The following is an 18,795-nucleotide window of genomic DNA, read 5'->3' on the forward strand; positions in this document are numbered from 1 at the left end:
GATGACTGGAAAGTCTGGGCTGCGACATAAGGGCAGGACCCAAGCATTCAGCCGTGTTACCCACAGAAGAAGACATAAGTAATATCTTACAGACAGTGGTTGATGCCCTGTGCCTGCCTGTCATTATTCAAAGGCATTTGGATAATGGATAATGCCCTTAACAGAATGACTCAACTTCTGGTTAGCTCTGAAGGGGGCAGGCAGTTGGAGTGGATGATCCTCGTAGGTCTTTTGCAGCAGAACTATTCTTAATAGCCATGTTTATAACACTAATGTAACTGTAACACTAACTCTAGACTCTACACAGTATGACAATTAAAATGCCTAATGCAAGTAATGCTGGATATGTCAGCACTCAGCCTTGGTGAAGGTGTTCCTTGTAGATAAACCCCGGAGCTGGGTTGCAGCAATGAGTTCAGTCTTCTCTCAGATATCTTTCAAAGTAACTGTGTCCACCCCACGAGTTCCTGGTGCTTAGTTTGAAGCCCAGTTATGCTGAATGTTGAGGAGAGCAGAACGCAGGAGATGTCCCTGTGCTGTAGGTAAGGATGATGCCAGCTCTTGGCACGCAGCCTGTCTGCCCTTTGTTTTTAATCAAATTATGAAGTGGGGTACTTGAAAATACCTTATATGGAAATACCACGGCAGCAGCTATTTGGATCTGTAGTCTAGTAGCCACGTAGTTGTTTGGCTTTTTGCATAGCGTTGATAGGAATGGAGAGTTCAGGATTAGGTCTTCATCTTCTGCTCCCCCCTTTCAGTGAGGACTTGGGAAAAAAGTCCTGCCTGGGTGATAGCTTAGAAATTGCTTCTGGTCTAGTGGCATAAGATCGTTAGTTTTGTCTTCTAAAATAGGTCTAAACAAAAAACGAAAAGAAAAAAAAAGTTTTCTTTTGAATTCTAGAAGAGGGAATTTGCCGTAAAAGTTTATGGTCTGTCCTTGAGAGTTTTTATCAGTGAAGTTCAGAGCAGTACCCAGCTGTGTGGGGCTGACTGTTCCCCCTCTGTGCAGGAGTGCAGGACACAATCCTTCCCACATGTTTCAAATTATAAGAGATTTATGGTTTGATTACTTCCTTTAGTAGCTTTTACTAATGAACATTGATTACACATGGCTGATTGTAAGCATTTTAGAAAACTGTAGCTGGTTATAAATTATACTCTGTTTACAGTGCAGATGTCAGTGATGCACACGTATAAAGGCTATAGATTTATTCTTTTCAGTGCACAGCTCAGATGAGTTTTTAATGCAAGGCGTTGAGGAAGGAATTGCCAATGAGGAATTTACAATGAGTACAGTTTCACCAGACCTACTTGTACCTTACATAGAGCCTTAAGCTGGCCAACCCCAAGGTGTTCGTTCTTCTGCCTTCATCAGCATTCATGCTTTATTTGAGTCTGTGCAGTACAGCTGTGCACATGAAGCAAGAGCTGGGCTTACTTTGCTTCCCAGAGTCGTTCAGATGCTGACCTAGCAGAGGGCCAGGGTCCTGCAGTTGGAGCTGGGTGAATTTTCTGTGTAGCTGAATTGGGACTGGTGTGTGCAATGAGCTTGCTTGCCTGGAACAGGCTTATGTAGAGTTTTTTTTAATAATGATGCTTTAAAAACTTTTTCTAGAAACAAACATATTTTTTTAATGGATATGCAAATCCCTACGCAGTGTGAGTTCCTCTGGGGCGGACAGCTTCAGTAGCTAGCTGGGGTGGTTATGATTGGTAGTTCCTGAAGGCTTGGTTTGGTGGGTATGGTGGTGTAATGGGTTGAAGGTTGGGATGGATGATCTTAGCAGTCTTTTTCAATCTTGATAATTCTATAATGCTCAGGTTTGGCTGTTTTCTGTTGTCCATTATATAGTGACAACCCTCAGTTTTCTGTCTTTTTGTGGTGAGCTCCTGGGAAGTCTTTATTTAAACCTTGGCCTTGCAGTTAACAATCTAAATAGTATAAACTGTAAACCTTGTCCTCGGTCCTGGTCCACGCGGTATCCATGGAGCTCATCTGCAAAACAGAGCAGAAGGTTGCCTTTGGAGGGGGAAGGTGAAAGAAAGAGGGTGTTAAAATTCTGTCTTTAATATTAATTTCTAACATAAAGAATCGGTTTGGGAGCAGGTGGCTAATACCCCTTACAGCTGAACTCACTCGCTGTTCATTTACATGTCATTTTAACTGCTGCTCTACTAACACATAGGGAGTTTAAATCTTCTGTGCCATTTCTTATGTAGGCTGACAGCATAATCTCTCCATGTAGAAGTGAGAGCAGTCGATGCTCTGGAAGCCTCCTTCAGTCACACCTCAGTCTTGCTTTCTTGGAAATGGTGTTATGGGCCTCATGCTGACTGCAGAGGAGGGGGGAGAAGTTTAATTATATCCAGGTGCCTTTGGTTACGTCACTTATTTGCAGAAAGATCTTGAGTCAGTAGTGAGTTCAGCTATAAATGGTACTAAGTGTGGTACATGCTGAAGTTTAAAGAAAATAATATGTAGGAATGTTATGGCACTTGTCAGAGGTAGTGATTTGCAGCTTTTGAAAATGAACCGACTCGTTATATTTGTCAAAAATTTGACATTGAACAGTTTTAGAGGATTTTGCTTTTTCCCATCACAATATTTAATGTTCGACTGTGTGGATATTTGTTCTTGTTGGTGGTGGTCTTCAGAATCGAGTAGGTATTTCCTTGAGCTCTTTGTTCTGTTGTTCTAATTATCAATCCCAAGAAAATAGGCAACATCAAAAGATTCTCTTCAGTATTCACTTAAAAATGTGGACGTGTTCACAACACAGCACAACAGCCTTATGCTCAATTCATGTTCTTTAAAGCATGAGAGCTCAATTATATTTTCAAAAGTGTTTTTTAAACAAAGGTACTTTGTGTTCTGATCTTCTAATGATTTTGCATTCACTCTACAGCTGGGAAGTAGCTGAGCACATGGCACATGGGATTGTGAAAAGGAAAGATATTTTATTGTTACATCTGCAAAGCAGAAATACAGCTACAAGTACCACAGAAGCACGCTGTAGTGGCTGCTGCTACCATGGGTAGCTCTGCTCTGAGTAAAGCAGCTCGGAAGGCTGTTGTGCTGCAGTGCCTGGGGAAGCTAACTTCTTATGTGAGGAAGTGAAATGGGGAGTGGGTGAGCAGCAGAAGTAGGGCACATCCCGGTCCACCTGCACACACTGCATCTGCTCTCCCATCCAATTTTCAGTCCTCACCTGTTTGGTTCAAAGGAACTGTTGCAGTGTTTTGCATTATGGATTGTTCCCCTGACTGAGGGCAACCATGCTTACACCAGGATAAGGTTTGCTTTCGAGGCTGTATTGTTTCAACTCACTTAAAGATCAGGAAAACAGATTCAGGGTGCACAAAGGTGTGCAGCACAGTAGTTAGACTTCCTGCCTGTCCCATGTCCTCCCGCACACAAAGCAACAGTTATTCAGGTATTGTAAAAATTGCAGCTGTTTGTATGCTACTGATAGCACTCCCTTTTGTTGCTCAGGAAGGAAAAGCTGCCTTCATAGAGTTGTATGGAAAAAAGCAGTGGAGGCATTTTATGTCCTGTATGCCTCATTTTTTGAGGCAATCATTGGAGATTTTGAACCTTTGCACTACATAAAGTGTGTCGAGGTAGTGACTTGCTACAGTAAGTTTCTGGAGACAAATTCATGGCTTTAATTCTAGCTCAGCTCACACACCAGCTACTTTATGACTTCAGGTGCCCGTCCATGCTATCAGGTTTGGCACAAGTGACCAGGCACTTCTTACCTAGAATGTCACAAGAGCATGTAAAAACTGGAGGGAAACCCAACAGCCCTCAGCCTTCTGTCTTTAGTCTGCATCTTGTTCCAACCTGCAGATGAAAGAAATGCACTTCTAACAAACTAGAGCAATAGGGCATAGTGTGAGCAGTGATGTTATGAGCCATGCCTTCCTGCAGCCCTGGCCTCATTTGAAGCTGGTGCCAGGTGCCACCTCCATAAGAGAGCAGGGAGGGCTGGTATGGCTGCAAGACTTATTTTTCCTCTCCTCAGTCTTCCCAGGGCTATTCCTACATGTCTTCCTCTCTGCTTGTACTCACAGAGGTGCATAGACTTGTTTTGCCTTGTGATGTCCCTCTAAATCTGAAGAGGAAACAACAAGCAATAGGATTGTAGCACGTTTAGGGTTCCTGTTTTTTTGTTACTGCTTTGTTGTTTTGGTTTTGCTGTGCTCACCATTAACTCACATAGGGTTTCTACAGTGGTTCAGCAGCATGCAGAGATTTGTGTGGAGGTTCCTGCACACAGCAGCCCTAAACTCACATCCTTCTGCTAGGCTAAGCTACATTGCAGTGTGCAGGTTTTACATAAACGTTTCTGGGTTACTGTATAATCTCCATATGTGTTCCAAAATAAAATTCAGGTTTTTTTCCTTTCCCTTGTTCTCTTCCCAAGAAAAAAATGGTTAAGGATAAGGCCTAATCCTGCAGCTTGAAGTCAGGGAGAACAGAATGGGGGACTTCATTGTATAAGCACAGCTGACAAATCTGCATGTGAATGTGGTTTTATTCAGTGTGGGTGTTGTTTTTTTTTTTTTCCCAGTCTTCTTTATGTTGTTTAATGATGGTAAATGTCCCGTAACCTCAGGGGCTTTTCCATTTTGGCATTAAAAGGAACTTCTTTGCAGACATTATTGCTTTTATGAAGTAGTTGTGTTTTACAGATGTGGCCATTGTAAATTCCAGCTGGTGCCTATGATTATTCTCTTGCTACCCATATTTATAATTCTTCTGTGTGCAGTAAATGTGCATTTATGTACATGTAAAGATAGACACTTTTAAACTGTGGTGCACCATGCTAGCTCAGTAGTTTCCAAGCAGGCATCCGTATGGCCTCCCCTAAAGGGCTCCTAGTAACACCCAGTTCTGTTGTTTAATTGGTTCAAAATTAATTTTGGTGGTGAAAGCTATCATATAAAAGCAAATTGCTGTAGAAAAAGCAGTAATAAAATACTAATCATAGTTTCACATCAGGAGACAGAGTAGATTAAACTAAAATTATTAAAGATGCATCTTTATAACAGTGCTGTTCAGTCTCCATTGGGTGTAGTCCCTGGGTGTCTTAACAGCCTGTGAGCACAGGGGCTCTTTGAACAGCATCAGTAAGCGCTCTGGTAATGGCCATATTACAGCACTCCTACTGCTCCCCTCTGACTCCCTTTGCTGCCTGAAAGTTAAAATGGATGTGGTCTCTGTGTAAGTGGAGACAAAAGTAAATTGATGGCATTATGTGTGTGCACTGTGTCGGGCTGATGGGCTGTAGGACATCCTGCACATCTTATACAGGAGTTCTTTCACACCAGGCTTCAGTTATCCAGGGGCACCCTTCGTTGTGCTGCCCTGAAAGGCGTGAATGTAAGTGCTGAGCGTGGGACTGTAAGGACCCCACTGAAGGTAGTTGTGATTTCCACAAGTTGACCAGAGTTCCTGTTTAAAGCTGTATGCAAGCAACCACAAGATTATAAGACTGTGCTGATATCTGCCAGGCACGAGGGATTCATGCTGTGTGGATGGAAACGGGATTGCTAAAGGTTGATGTATTTCATTGCAGATGTGACGAATACGTCACACAGCTGGATGAAATGCAGCGGCAGCTCGCGGCAGCTGAAGATGAGAAGAAGACTCTGAACTCCTTGCTTCGGATGGCAATCCAGCAGAAACTGGCACTGACCCAGCGCCTGGAGCACCTGGAGCTGGACCACGAGCAGTCCAAAAGGGTGCGCACAAAATCTGCTTCCAAAGCCAAGAGCAGTAACCCTACTGTAAGTCATGTTCGCTCTTGTGGAGACAGGCCTGAAGGATCTGTCCTTAATAACCAGGTGTTTTGTAGTGAAAAATATAAAATCTATTGTGACTAGGAGAGGTGTGTAGAAAAACCGTATTATGCATCTTATTTTATGCTGTAACTGTCAGCGTAAATCCCCACTATCTGACGTCGCGGTGAGTTGACTTGTACTAGTAAGTTGTTAAACCAGGTAATACAAGTTGTATTATGGTGGTCTTAACTGTAACTAATTCGTAAGTACGGGGATGGTATTAACAAGTTAATGGTGGAAAGGAAGTAGCTTTTTCCACAATTAACCTGTGTGGGTTTTGCTGGTTATGGTAAGTGTTAAGAGTACACCTGATATATTCTGTCTGGTGTGACTAATTGTAGTTTGTATAGCACAAATGTGATCCTTTCTCCAGGGTTGCAGCATACTTTAATAAATGCTTTCACAGACAGAAGTGAACAGAAAACCTCCCTTGCTGCTGAGGCTAGAAGTGGTGAAAAGCAAGTGTTCAAATTAGAGTTATGTCTTGAAAACAGATAACATTTTGAAACTAGAACCAAAATTAAATAATTTGCCTGTTAGGGCAAATTCTAAGAACTTGCAGTTATATCACCACTTACCAATGTCCTAGAGCTTTTATAGGCCATAAAAGCTAGGAGATACATGGTAGGATATGTTATTTACACTCTGCTTCCCTCACTTCAGAGGGTTAACCAGATGAAACTTGCACATTTATACTAAAAATATGCAATATTTACCCCCATCTGGTATAAAAGCTAAAAGTTTGAGAATTGGGATCCTACCGGTGGGCAGTTTCACTTGAAATTATACTCTGGAAAAGTCCCGTGTCCTGGAAGGATCTCTATGGTGTCCTGATGCTCCTTGCAGCACACTTGGGGAGGAATCTGTTTGGTATATTAGTGTAGCCACACGACGTGTCTGTGTAGAAGTAATGAGACTATGGTCTAGTATTGTTTTTCTCAGCTTTCAGTATTAATCCAAACAGGATGATGCTTCAGAGCTCTGATCATTTTTTAAATACACAAACGATGTTGCATTCCTTATGCAAGAACATGTTCCACAGGGCTCTACATTATAGGCACAGGAAATGGAAGCAGATCACCCACTAATAAATATTTATGAAGTAGCTTAGTATGCATATTAATCTTTAAAAACAAACTTTAGTCTGCTGTTGAACTTCTAAGAGGCCTTTTTAGCCACTTAATTTAAAAATGGTTGAAAATACAAAAGTGTACTTCATAATTGGTGCCTATATGGAAGATCAAGAGCGAAAAAGTTGTTTCTAAAATTGTGGAAAATCTGTGGAGCACAATAAGGCACGCTTTTTTTTCCCTTCAAACCAGTTTTCAAGTGCCTACCCTCAGACTTCATTTTAATGTAAAGCCCTGTTCATTTTGTACTCCTTCAAATAATTTTGTATGCCTATAGTAGTACTTAAAAGCAAGGCGAGACTGCACAGCTGTCTGCTCAGTAGTCCTGTTCTATAAAGCCATTCTGATGTTCCCGCTGTGGTACCGCCTCATCGCACTGCCATTTCTTATAGATGATCAGCAGCTTGCTTCCTCTGCATTGCCACTCTGCCTATAGTAGTCAGGAGGTATCACAGTACTCATGTAAGGTAATAAGGAGCACAGCTTGTTTTCCCAGCGAGGGGAAACCGCTTGGGATTTTGGCTTCCCGGATACTAGAAGGAAAAAAAATAACAGTGAAGTCCCATACAATGAGACTGCAAACCAATGGAACTGTGGAAAACTTGCTATGAAGCCGAGAAACACGAGGATGCCACAGCCAAATGCCAGAATTGCATTTCCCAGGATTGAGAGCTGGGGGAAAACCCAGGCTTGTTAATTCTGGTTTGTGTAATTCTGATATGCTGCTCAAACAGCACTGCTATTGCAAATAGCAATTCTGGACTTAGAAAATAGGCCCTGTGCATCTGATATTACTTTTTTTTTTTTAGCAAACACTGAGTTCTCCTGAATTTGAGCTTTAATAGTGCTAAGTAGCAGGTTTGATATTTTAGAAGCAAGGCATTTTTTAACAATTTTCAATCCTGCTTTTCTCTTCTTTGCTGCACAATCTTCCAAAAGGCCTTTATTCTTCTCATTCCTGCATTAAGTGTAATTAAAAATACTTGGTAAAGGAGGCATCGGCGTGCTCACCTTCTGTGCTGCAATAGAAACGGAAGTTTGCTTCCACTACGGTAGGGAGCTGTAAGACATCTCTCACCACGTCTCTGATTGCAGTACTTTCACAAAATACTGATGGCAAAAAAAGTAAATTTGAGAAACGAATTGAATTAATTGTCAGGCTTTTTTTCAAATCAGCTGCAACTTTCTATAAAGATTTCAATGTTATGGTGGCTATTACTACTGGTCTTAGCTCACGCTCTTCAGTTCCAGGCACGAACAATTTTGCTATCAGCACAGTAGTCCCAGTTACCATTTCTACCTTCTTTCATTTCTGTGGATCTATAAATTGAAAGGCAAACCTCACCGCTGTTTGAGCTTGTTGAAGTCATGGTTAAACTTCTTCTAGTGTCTGTTATAATTTAAAAAAAGAAAAGAAATGAGCCATGGTGGTAAAGGTGACTTGATCCTGCTGTTTGTATTTTTAGATAATGATTGTGTTTAAGATTGAGGCTTGTAATTCCTGATTAACCATTTCTTAAAATATATGTTTGCTGTAAGTCTTTCATATCACTTCCAATGGGTTGGGCTAAAGCATGAAAAATTTCTTAAGCCGTCACCTACCTCTGCAAGCAGGCTCTTCTGAATGATGCTCTCTGCATTGGCCTGCATGACACACTGACCTGCATGTTTCTGGAAAGTGTTTCTTGCACATTTATTGCTGTTAACTTGTGCTTGAACAGCAAAGCTTTATTCAGTACTTGTAAGAAACTTTCTTTCTGCAAAGCTATTGCTTCCAGGCTAAACTCATAAAGCACTGTTTCATCAGCTTGGAAAGCATCTTTGAGCTAAATTCTCTGCTTCAACCCCAGCAAGCTAACAGACTCCCTCAACAACTAACCTGCTATGGAGCTTTTGCAGCACGTTGTATTAAGTTGTCAGTTCTATGAGAATTAAACACTGTTTTTTTTTTTTTTTTTCTAATGCTATTTTTTTTTTCCATTTTTCAGCTGTAGAATAGTCCATGGAGAAGGCCTTTCCAACAGTGCAACAGCATTTCTTAGCCTCTTTCATTGTGGTTCTAAGTGGTAGCCCATTGCACAAAGAATGCAAACCACTGCCCCGATCCTAACTTTTGAAAACTCCTTTCCCTGTGTACTACCTGAAACTTTCCTTTTATGTCTCAAGCTATAAAACAAACAAGCTTTACCTATAAGTGCTGCTGCAGTAAGAAAACTTACAAGTGCTGAAGAAACCTACTTCAAATGTAACGATCACCACATTAGTTTATGATCTACTAGAAATGTTTGGATGGGGGAATTTCTTATCTCATTGCAGGCGCTCATTGTTCATCCGGTCATTAAACCTGTGCACTTTTGATATTTTGATATTTCTCTTTAGCTTCTTTAATTCCTTATGTAGAAGAGTTTATATAAATGCAGTGGTTTGTGCTCGTAGTTCCTCTCCAACTTCGACTTCTGATGGTTGATTTCTACATCAGCATGTGGCAGAGATTATTTTTTTTTGGCTCTAGATGTGTTTAGAAAAGAGTTTCAACACAAAACAGGAGCTCTGCTAAACTATATGTGTGCTGTGCTTCAGCAGCTTTTTATTATTATGAAATGTTAAGCTTTATATGTTTAAATTACTGATTTTTTTTTTTTTTTTTTAACTGCCATATTCATTAAGAAATCCAGGGTATTCAAATTCTGGGGTTTTTTTCATATTGTATTATTATTCTTAGGAATAGTTCAATGTAACAAGAAGAAAACTTGACTTTGCTCTGGTTAAAACAGTAATAGGCACTTGAAAAATATAAGAAAAGTAGTGTTACCTATAAATTCCAGAATTCCTGGGTTTTAGGAAGTTGAAGTATTATTGATTAACAGAATTTTATACAACTGTACCAGTTAAATTCCAAATTGGAATTGTTTTGTTACTTTTTCATTTTTATTGTGCCAAATTATGGTACATTTAGAAAGAAAAATTCTAAAGTTGTCAATGATAGGGTGTTATCTATCAGCGCCTTCTGTCATTAATTATTGCCAGTAGTGCCTTTAATCATTTGAAGGGAGAACCTTAGGACAGCTTCGTCTATACAGGAGGGAACGGGGTGGCTGTTGTGGAATTCAGTGAAGACGTGGAGCAATAAGTGCAAAGCGAACTCCCCTGTCGCACATTTTTAATGGGTAGACTTACTGTGCTGGATGCTATGTTCAAGGAATTGTAAAAAATTCTGTTAGTCAATGATATTTCATCGTGCAAATCCTTACAAATTCAGGGGAAGAGAGGGAAGAGAGAAAAACAAAACCGAAACGAACCCGAGTACACTTTGGGAAGCAAACGGACTCCTAGCAAACACACGAGCAAGATGTAGAAACACATTTGTGTGACAGTACGGGGGACGCATCGGGAGCATTGATGTTATTTAGCTTCGTGTGGTGGTGGATGCAGTTAACCATAGTATTGTTTGCAAATGTGAACAACGAACACGAGTAACTTCTCTTGCATGTTGTACCTAATGGTTGTGATTTCAGGAAACAGAAACGGAGCAGTGCATCACCAAGCTGTACCTGCCTCTGGGGTGCTGTTTGTTGAGGCTGATGTGAACGATTAAATTGGTACTTGTTGGGGGGGAATTCCCCCTCCTCAAAAAAAGTACAAATTGAAATAATATTGACAGTAGGGAAAAGATTTCTGTTTGCTGGAAAAAAAACACAAAGAACAACATTATTATTCCTAGATGTGGGGACTTATATTTCCATCTTCTGTTACAGTATTGATTCATAAGAAATATTGTTGCATTTAAAATTACTACATTTGTATGTGGGTATTTATTTGAAATGATGTCGAAGTACTGTATTATGTTCTATGTGCATTACCTTTTAGTGGTGGATTGGTCTCCATTTAATGTCCTATGCATGTATTCTTGCCAAGTAACCTTTACCCAGATCTGAAAAAAGTGGTTGTTAAAGAGACAACGTGGGAACTGATTCTTGAAAGTATCATTGTGTGTTAATTGGATAACCTTAGGAGGCATAGAGGGAAAAAATGTTACTTCCAAATTAATACGAAAATGTTAATGTAGGAAAGCAATCTGCCTGCGTAAAGGTAGTCACATTGGCAGTGTCAATAAAAGAGAAAAGGAATCACGTTTCCGCTTGCGCTTTTTGCTTTCTTGTCTTTTTGAGAAGGCACCGTGCTGATCTGTCAGCTTTCCTAGGCTGTTTTCACAGTGGAACTAAACGAATACACTTACCTGAGAGAAATGGAGAACTTACAGCTAAGTTTGCTGCAAGACTGCACAATTGGTTCTTTGTGCTCGTATCTGAGGATGCTGCATCAGAAGCTGCATCCTCAGCACAGCTTCACCGGTGTTCCAGGATTGGTTCTGAGGGAGACGGGCTGAGTCTGTTCCATTAACAAAGGCAAGCACTGGCAGCAGCAGAGGAAAGGGCTCACGTTTGTTTGTCACCAGTGTGGGAAGGGTAGGGCCAGTGCTTGTGCTGGCTCCTGGTCCTGAGATGATGCATTCATTGCTTGTGTGCTCTTCAAAACACAGTAAGAAAACGTTCAGCCAGTAGAATTATCCGACCAACCACAAACAAAAAAACTGGGAAGGGAGCTTTGAAGTCTGAGAGCATGGCTAAGGTTTGCTGTGTCTGTAGGATATCCCTGGAGCAATTAATTGGTACTGACTCGCAGGAATATTAACTATGGTTTCATACTATTGAACTCTCACTTTCCTAGGTGGGAATCTTAAAGCTATTCTACTTGTATCACTGGTAGCAATCAGGTTTATTACACCAGCTAATCATCACAGTGTGTAACTCGAGAGTGGCATAATTTCTAACAAAACCTCAAACAAGCTTGCTGAATTGTTGGTGCGTTCCACCAGCAGAGTACATCTGCTGGGATGTGTGGCCTCGTTGTGTAGTTCTGCTTTTGCTATAGTGGGAGCTGTACCTGCAGTTTGATTTGAGGGATGCATGCAAGTGACAGAAGAACAAGAACAGACCTGTTTAAGTACTAAGGCAGCAGCAGAATTAAAAATGCTTTCATAGGAAAATAAAACAATGGAAGTAGAATATTCAGCTTAAAAGCTATAAATTAAAGCAGCAATTTCTTTGTCTGTTTTCTGTGCAGAAAAAATTCAGTGCCTGCAGGGGGATGTTGCTGGTGCTGAGTTGTGAGGGTGGGTCACCAGCAAAATTCCAGAGTACAGATGTTGCTGTATTTAGTTTGGGGGAATCTATCAGCTCTAATGCTTGCCATGCTTGCCTTGCTTGCCATGGATTCAGTAAGTGGGTAGGATCCTTGTTTCTTGTAGTCTTGAACAAAGCTACAAACTTGCCGGAGGAGGAGCAGGGCAGCTTTTCAGAACTACTGAGGCACCTAAAGATAAAGAGAAGCAAGCCCGCAAGTCGCCATGTTCCTTGTTTTGTGGGATGAGGGCAAGGCAAACTGACATGCATGCTTTTGGAGATCCCTCTGGATAAATGGTAAAATGCAGTTGCAAACATTTACAGAAGTTACACTTTAAAAAATATATTTACATTTGTGTGTTTGTAAAGGCTGATGATATAGATTGATGATCAGTGCCAGGTAAAGGTATTTTTGCAGCCCAGGTACTATTGGAAACAATGGAAACCTGTGAAGGTCTGTCCTGTAAGCTTGAAAACAAGCAAAGCAGCTAATAAATCTGGTAAATTTCAGTTCTGTATTGAGCAGATAAACATTCCTTAGTAGTTGTTAGGAAAAACATTCATGTACAAACTACTCCAAAGATGATTTCATCTTCTTCCTTTCACTTTCCCAAGGGTGTTGCAGTCCTTTCAGTAGAGGACACAGATTGCTGCTTCTCAGTGCAAAGGCAGATTTCCACAAAAAGAAATTACTGCAGCTGCACAGGGGGCTTATTTTCCCTTAGGTGCTACGCATGGATCTCCAAGGTAATCTGAGACCTGATTTCATACATGGAATCTGCATCACCGTGCCATATCCAACCCTGTGGCGCTGGGACGTGCTTCTCCTAAGTCATCGGATTTGACAGCTGTCAAGTGAAGTGGCTGTAAGATGTCAAAACTTACATGTTATAGATACAATTAAATAGGGATTAAGGAAGAAAAAGATTCTGGGTCTGGTTATAGATATTAAAATAGACTACTTCTGATGTAAAGCCAACACCAGGCTGGAGCAGTGTAAATCTGATTATGCTGAAAATTTAAAGAGTACTTAAAACTTTATATATGTATTCATTGAGAGTTTTATATGCACTTGCACTGAATGAATGCATGATGGTCATTTCTAGTGAGGAGTCTGTTCCTGACTAAGACAGTTTGTTTCCGTTCTCCAAATCACATTGGGTAAGCAGGCAGCTTCTACCATCTCAGATGTGACTGGTTTTTTCCCTGTGTGGCTTCTACCCTAGAGCTCAAATTAGTGCAGCTGAAGGCTTTACGAAGGGATAAAGAGTATTTGATGCAGAAGTTGAATGTTAGCATCTTGTTGTACCCAAATGAACAATTATTCATGGCATCACAGAGCAGTTTGGGTTGGAAGGTGCCTTAAAGCCCATCCAGTTCCAATTGAGACACCAGGTAGCAATCGTTCTCCTTCAGAAGGCAGAAGTCTCTCTCAGGGTGGAGGCTGATGAACCTGCATCTTCAGGAGGTTTTTCTATATCTAAAGAACAGCCTGAACTTCGGCCGTATTGGGATGGGGAAAGAATTCATTTATTTTAGCTAGTGTTTGTGCGGTTATTTAGTAATGGCTCTCAATAGTCAGGTTTTGTAAAGGCAAATTCCTTGTGGTTTCATCTCTCCACAGAGATAGCTGATAGCTAGGAATTCTATCTCCAGCCTATGCATGCTTTTCATGCTTAGGGAACCTTCTTAATTAGTGCAAATACTTGAATCAAACAGCAGAGTTCAAGCGTGACTGAAGCAGCCAGAGCCAAGGAACCTGGTGGCTCTGAAGGTCACTGTGTGGCCTCAGCTGCTGCTGCTTTGCTTAGCGCTTGGCGCAGCCTGCATGCCACAGGTTTGCCATGCTTCAGATCTGCGGGCAAGAAGTTGGGAGTTCCTGTTTCTTTCCTGTCTCCAAATGCCTTGATCTGTAAAACCAGCTGGGAACTGGGCCGGTTCCTCCTGGTGCGCAGTTCTGTCAGTGTGTCTGACTGTGTGGCGGTGTGGGAGGAGGAAGCAGCTGCCCAGGCAAGCAGGAGGTGAAGCAGTGCATTTTGTGGGCAGTAAGGGCCAGGCTGGAAGAAAGCTGTTTCAGCCCCAGCTCCCTGTCTGTCTTTCATCTGTTTTCCCTGACCATGTCGTTGTCCTTCAGGTCTGACATGCTCGACCTCGACCCAGACACAGCCAGCGGGGCTCTATGCATGAACTTTCCTCACCAGGGGTGGGCTTTAGAGTTTGGGGTTTTGTTAAGTTCCTGTTGTAGGATCAATACTGGAGCAGTAGGGGAAGAGAGAAAAGGTTTGCATCTTTGATTTTTTATCGCTTTTCCTTGGTGCTATATGGATGAAGCCCGAGTGTATTTCATTTTCCAAAATGTCTTTCACTGACTCAGTGAAATGCACAGTTAAGATCTTGGTGATGTTTACAACCCCCCATCATTATCAGCACCCCGCTGCAGAACTACAGTTAGAGCCCAGAGAATGGCTGAGTGCTGAAGATGGATGTTCGTGTTCTGTCTTTCTAATCCAGTCTCAGAAGCTGTTTGGATATTGGAAATGATAAGAACACAAACCTTTTTTCTTTGTTTTCTTTTTTTAAAATCACTTTTAAAGCCACTGTGTTCTCGATCTTTTGTGATTCCTTTCCTGAGGTGAGTTCAGCTCTTCATTTTAACCTAAAAGATTGTTTCCTGAGGAGTAGTGACTTGTCACTCGTGCTGCTTCTTTGTGTCTATGGGGATCAAAACTCTTCTGAGAAGACCTGGCAGAGCATTGCCCAGCAAAGGAACAATGAATATTTCTTCTTACATCTCTGCATCACCTGTAGGAGGCCCCCCAATTCCTCTGAAGGCAGCTTCCATCTGCCTTCAGAGGAATTGGTGGGGCCTCCTACAGATCTCTTGCACAAGAGATGCTGCTTTCACAGAGGCAGAAGAACAGCAGCAAAAGCAGCCACTGGTCCTATCCCAAATACCTCCTTGTGGGCTAACTGAAGTGTATTTGTAGGGGTGGGGAGAAGGAGAGGGAGGTATGCAAGAATATGAAGGAGGCAGCTAGGAAAAAATGGCAGCAATGGATTAGATTGGGCTGTCGGAGCAACTTGGAGCAGCTGGAGCTGCTGTGGGCAGGGATTTTTTGGCATAAAGCCTAAGAACAGCTCAATTCCAAAAAAGCAGCTGGCAAATTAGTGCAGTCTGGTAGTACAGACTGCATAGTGTGCACTTCTCTATCTTAAAGGGCTCGACTCATGCCTTTATTAGCTACTGGGATAGGAAAAGGCACGTGAGATTACAGAAAGAAGGAACAGTGTAAGATGAGAAAGTGCAGGAAAGGAATATATTGGTGTGTGTAAGTCCAGAATATTTCATGCACGTTTCCTAGGATGCAGCAGTCGTCTTCAATTGAAGTTCATAGATTTTCTATTGAAGCAAGGTATCAAAGTACTTCTAATTAATATCTGAGTCAAATTAAATACAGGTATGCTTCTCTGAATGTGAGCATCAAGTTTAAGAGGATAAATTTGACTAGCCCCAGGTTACGTTGATTTCAAACATGGTTTAAACTTCATTTGTTCCTGTAGTGTTGCATTAAGAGATCTGAGTTTGCTTGAAGGCCTCTCCTACATACCTGACCCAAAATACAGCTATTCTGATGTGCAGCAGTTTATACTGGAACAGGCTGAACCAGTCTAAAACTGGTTTAAGTAAGGTGAAGCTTCAAGGCTAGCAGGAAGGAGCGTGAGTCCCTGCCTGGGGACACCAGCTGGTGGAGGCCGGGCAGCAGTGCCGGCTCCTTGCCCGCTGCCAACTGGTGATACTGTTCTGTTCTCAGTGCCCAGCACATCAAGGTACACGTTTGGACAGATGGCTTAAAATTCCTACTGGTTTGTGCAGAATGTGTGGAGGGTCTGGCCAATATAAAGTTGCCTATTAAATCATATTCTCTACCAAGTCTGTCCACCAATGAAGGTCTGTCTGTTTTTCTTCTACGTGGCATTGGTGCTCTAAGTACCACATTTCCAGTCCAGCCCCCTTGTGCTTAATTAAAGAGCTGCTTAAATGCTTGGAATGTCTCCGTAATCTCAGCTCTGTGAAATACCACTGCCTGTGGTCTAAGAGGAGGGGCAGAGGGACCAAGTAGGGAAGATAAATCTTCTTCCCATCTTTCTAGAATTCTCTTCCACGTATTAGGATAGAGGAAACAACAACAGAACACCCATAGAAGTCCAAGTGCCAATGCTTAAATGTAGTGCCAGCGTCTGGTTTTGAGGTCTTGGCTGCAGAACATTGCAGTGTTTCAAAAGGAAAACCTTGAGTAAGTTCGCTGCAGCTTGCTGGGAAAGGACTGCATGTCCTACAGTAATTCTTTTCTTCTCTTTGGTTCTCTACAGCCTTATAAAGGGTCATTTCTTTCTCATTAACTCTTTAATTCCAGATTAAGGGTAAGCATTTAAAATCATTTCTGAAAGTCCTGTATCGAGCTGTAGCTCTACGTGACAGAATTCCATTCTTCACTAACGGGTAGAAAATGTGAAAGGGCTACGCTCAGTGTGCCTGAGCATGGAAATCCCATCTCTTGCAACGGCGTTGTTTTGGAGAAGGTCTGCGAAGAGAACGCTAGATGGCAGTGCGATACAGAGCGGCTCCTCGCTCGGGCTGCCTGCTCTCCTTGGCTGCCTGCAGAGAAAACGTGCGCTGATGGCAAAGCGAAAATCATCCCGTTTGTTCCACGCTCAGATTTGACTTTTGTCTCAAGAATTCTCCCCCTCCCTCCCTCCCACTCCCCTTCCTTCCTTCCCCTCTTTAGCTTTGCCAGTGTTCCCCATGGCTTTTCACAGCTCATCTTGAATGTATTTCTTGCTCTTCTGACAAGTTTGGCAGGTTTGGAACATAAAGCTTTATGAATGGTTACCATTGCTGCAACTGATTACCCTAAGAATCACATGATAGACAATAAATGGAACCACAAGTTCTAAGGGATTTTTTTCTACTTTTTTATTCCCTCAGCTTGGTTCTTGAGCACTTGCCATCTGTCACTATGCCACATAATCAAGTATTTGGGGCTTGTGCTGGACCTGCCATGACCGAGAGCCTGCCCTGCCTGCTAATTGTCATCCCTTGTAGGGATGGGTGGTGGGCCAGCACAAGTAATTTCCTTCCAGCTGCGCACTGGTTGAACGGGCTTCATGCAGCAGGAGCTCAGCCTGCGTTGCCTCTTGGCCTCTCCTCCATCAGGAGTTTGATAGCACTGTTTCCAAGCAGCGTGGCCAAGATCTCGTGGTAGTGCAGCAGGCTGTGGCCAGTTTAGTGGAGGCAGTCGCAAATAAAAGAACACTTCTACATGTTTTCATCTTGCTGCTTCCCAGCATTGCCAGTTGTGCAGGGTCTTTGTGAAAGGCAATGGTTAGGCCGGCACTGCTCAGGCTCTTGCAGCAAATGTTGAGTCTTTGTTGTAAGGAAAGGAACAAAGCAAGAACTACTGAAATAAACCACAAATCTCATTTCCTAATGGGCAGCATGGCCACACGTGCATGGCAGGCAGAGTGAAGTTCAATGTGCAGTTTTATAGAGGCTGTCATGCTTTGGCTGTCTTCCCTGTCATGCCATGACAGGTGGGGATCTCACACTATTTTTAGGAGTCAGAGAACCAGGAACCTGCTCCTGCTTTGCAATTGATCAGCAGGAGATTTAGAACTGATGGGAGAAGTTCACTGGGCTCCGCACCACCCCGAAAACTTTCTGTTGAAAAGCAATGACGAACTCCTGCATCTTTGATCTCCTCGTTGGCTGTTTCTTGCCAGTTCTGTCTAGCTTGCTTCAGCACTTGGGAAGGCACACCTGTCAGCTCAGGGCCATCCCATGCACTCATTCAAAGATAGCGAAGCTGTGCTTACGCAGTGTGACCTGCTTTGGCGCTTTGTTTCCTCTTTTGTCTCCTGCCTATTATGCCTTCAATAGCAATTTCCTTTGTTACGGATGTTTTCTGCCCTTCTTTCAATGGCTACAGGACATGCCGGTGTCTGCTCCCAACGTGATCAACTGGTCTGAAAAGTAATGAAGAAACAGGCTGATGGCTCTGGTCTGCGCTGGACGTGAATTCATGGTGTCCCTTTCTAGATACTATCATTCTTCATATAAGTGAAATAATCTGATAGATGCTTTTACCATCTGGTAAAAACAGCTCCCAGCGCCAACCAGCCCCTCTCTATGGTAAGACTGAATGAAAACATAGGCTTCACTGGGCAGCATTAAGGTATGAAGGCAAGAAGAAGAAGACATTTAATCACTACTGGATCGTGGTAAGATATGGAGGTGCATGCAGATGTGGGGGAGCATTGGCCCCGAGACTTTTCAGTAGAATTTGCTTAATGCACAAGAAAGGCCTACGTTAAATGGTTTGCCCTCATTCTGCCATCTTTTCTTTTTTGAGTGGTTCAGTCTGCAAAGAGGTTGAAGAAAGAGGCTGCTTATTTACACAAAAGAGTAAGGCAAAACTTCACTGAGATTGTGATAACGCGTGGTCTACGTCTGTCAGAAGAGCAAGTGGTGATGGCTGGTGTGAAACTTTCATACGTGATGGTTGAAGAGTGGTTTTTGTATGAAAACTTAAGTAATCACTTGAGGGGTCAAGGAATCTATTTTTTAAAGAAAA

At 42.2% G+C, this 18,795-nt stretch overlaps 1 protein-coding gene across 4 annotated transcripts in view; it reads left to right on the forward strand.

The window, feature by feature from the left end:
• BICD2 (BICD cargo adaptor 2) overlaps window positions 1-11,112 on the forward strand; it is a 111,971-nt gene extending 100,859 nt beyond the window's left edge. For 3 of the 4 annotated variants that reach the window (XM_042823447.1, XM_042823445.1, XM_042823446.1), the window contains 2 exons: window positions 5,586-5,796; window positions 8,969-11,112. In XM_042823447.1, coding sequence (XP_042679381.1) covers window positions 5,586-5,796; window positions 8,969-8,974 — 217 coding nt within the window. In that variant the 3' untranslated portion in view covers window positions 8,975-11,112. Of the gene's footprint in view, window positions 1-5,585 lie in introns of all 4 variants that reach the window. The other variant, XM_042823444.1, reaches the window with a different exon arrangement.
• Window positions 11,113-18,795: the final 7,683 nt, after the last annotated feature.

This window comes from Centrocercus urophasianus, unplaced genomic scaffold (genome assembly GCF_019232065.1).
Source record: "Centrocercus urophasianus isolate 14NV4802_14NV808 unplaced genomic scaffold, USGS_Curo_1.0 seq_22, whole genome shotgun sequence".
In the NCBI taxonomy this organism is placed as follows: domain Eukaryota; kingdom Metazoa; phylum Chordata; class Aves; order Galliformes; family Phasianidae; genus Centrocercus; species Centrocercus urophasianus.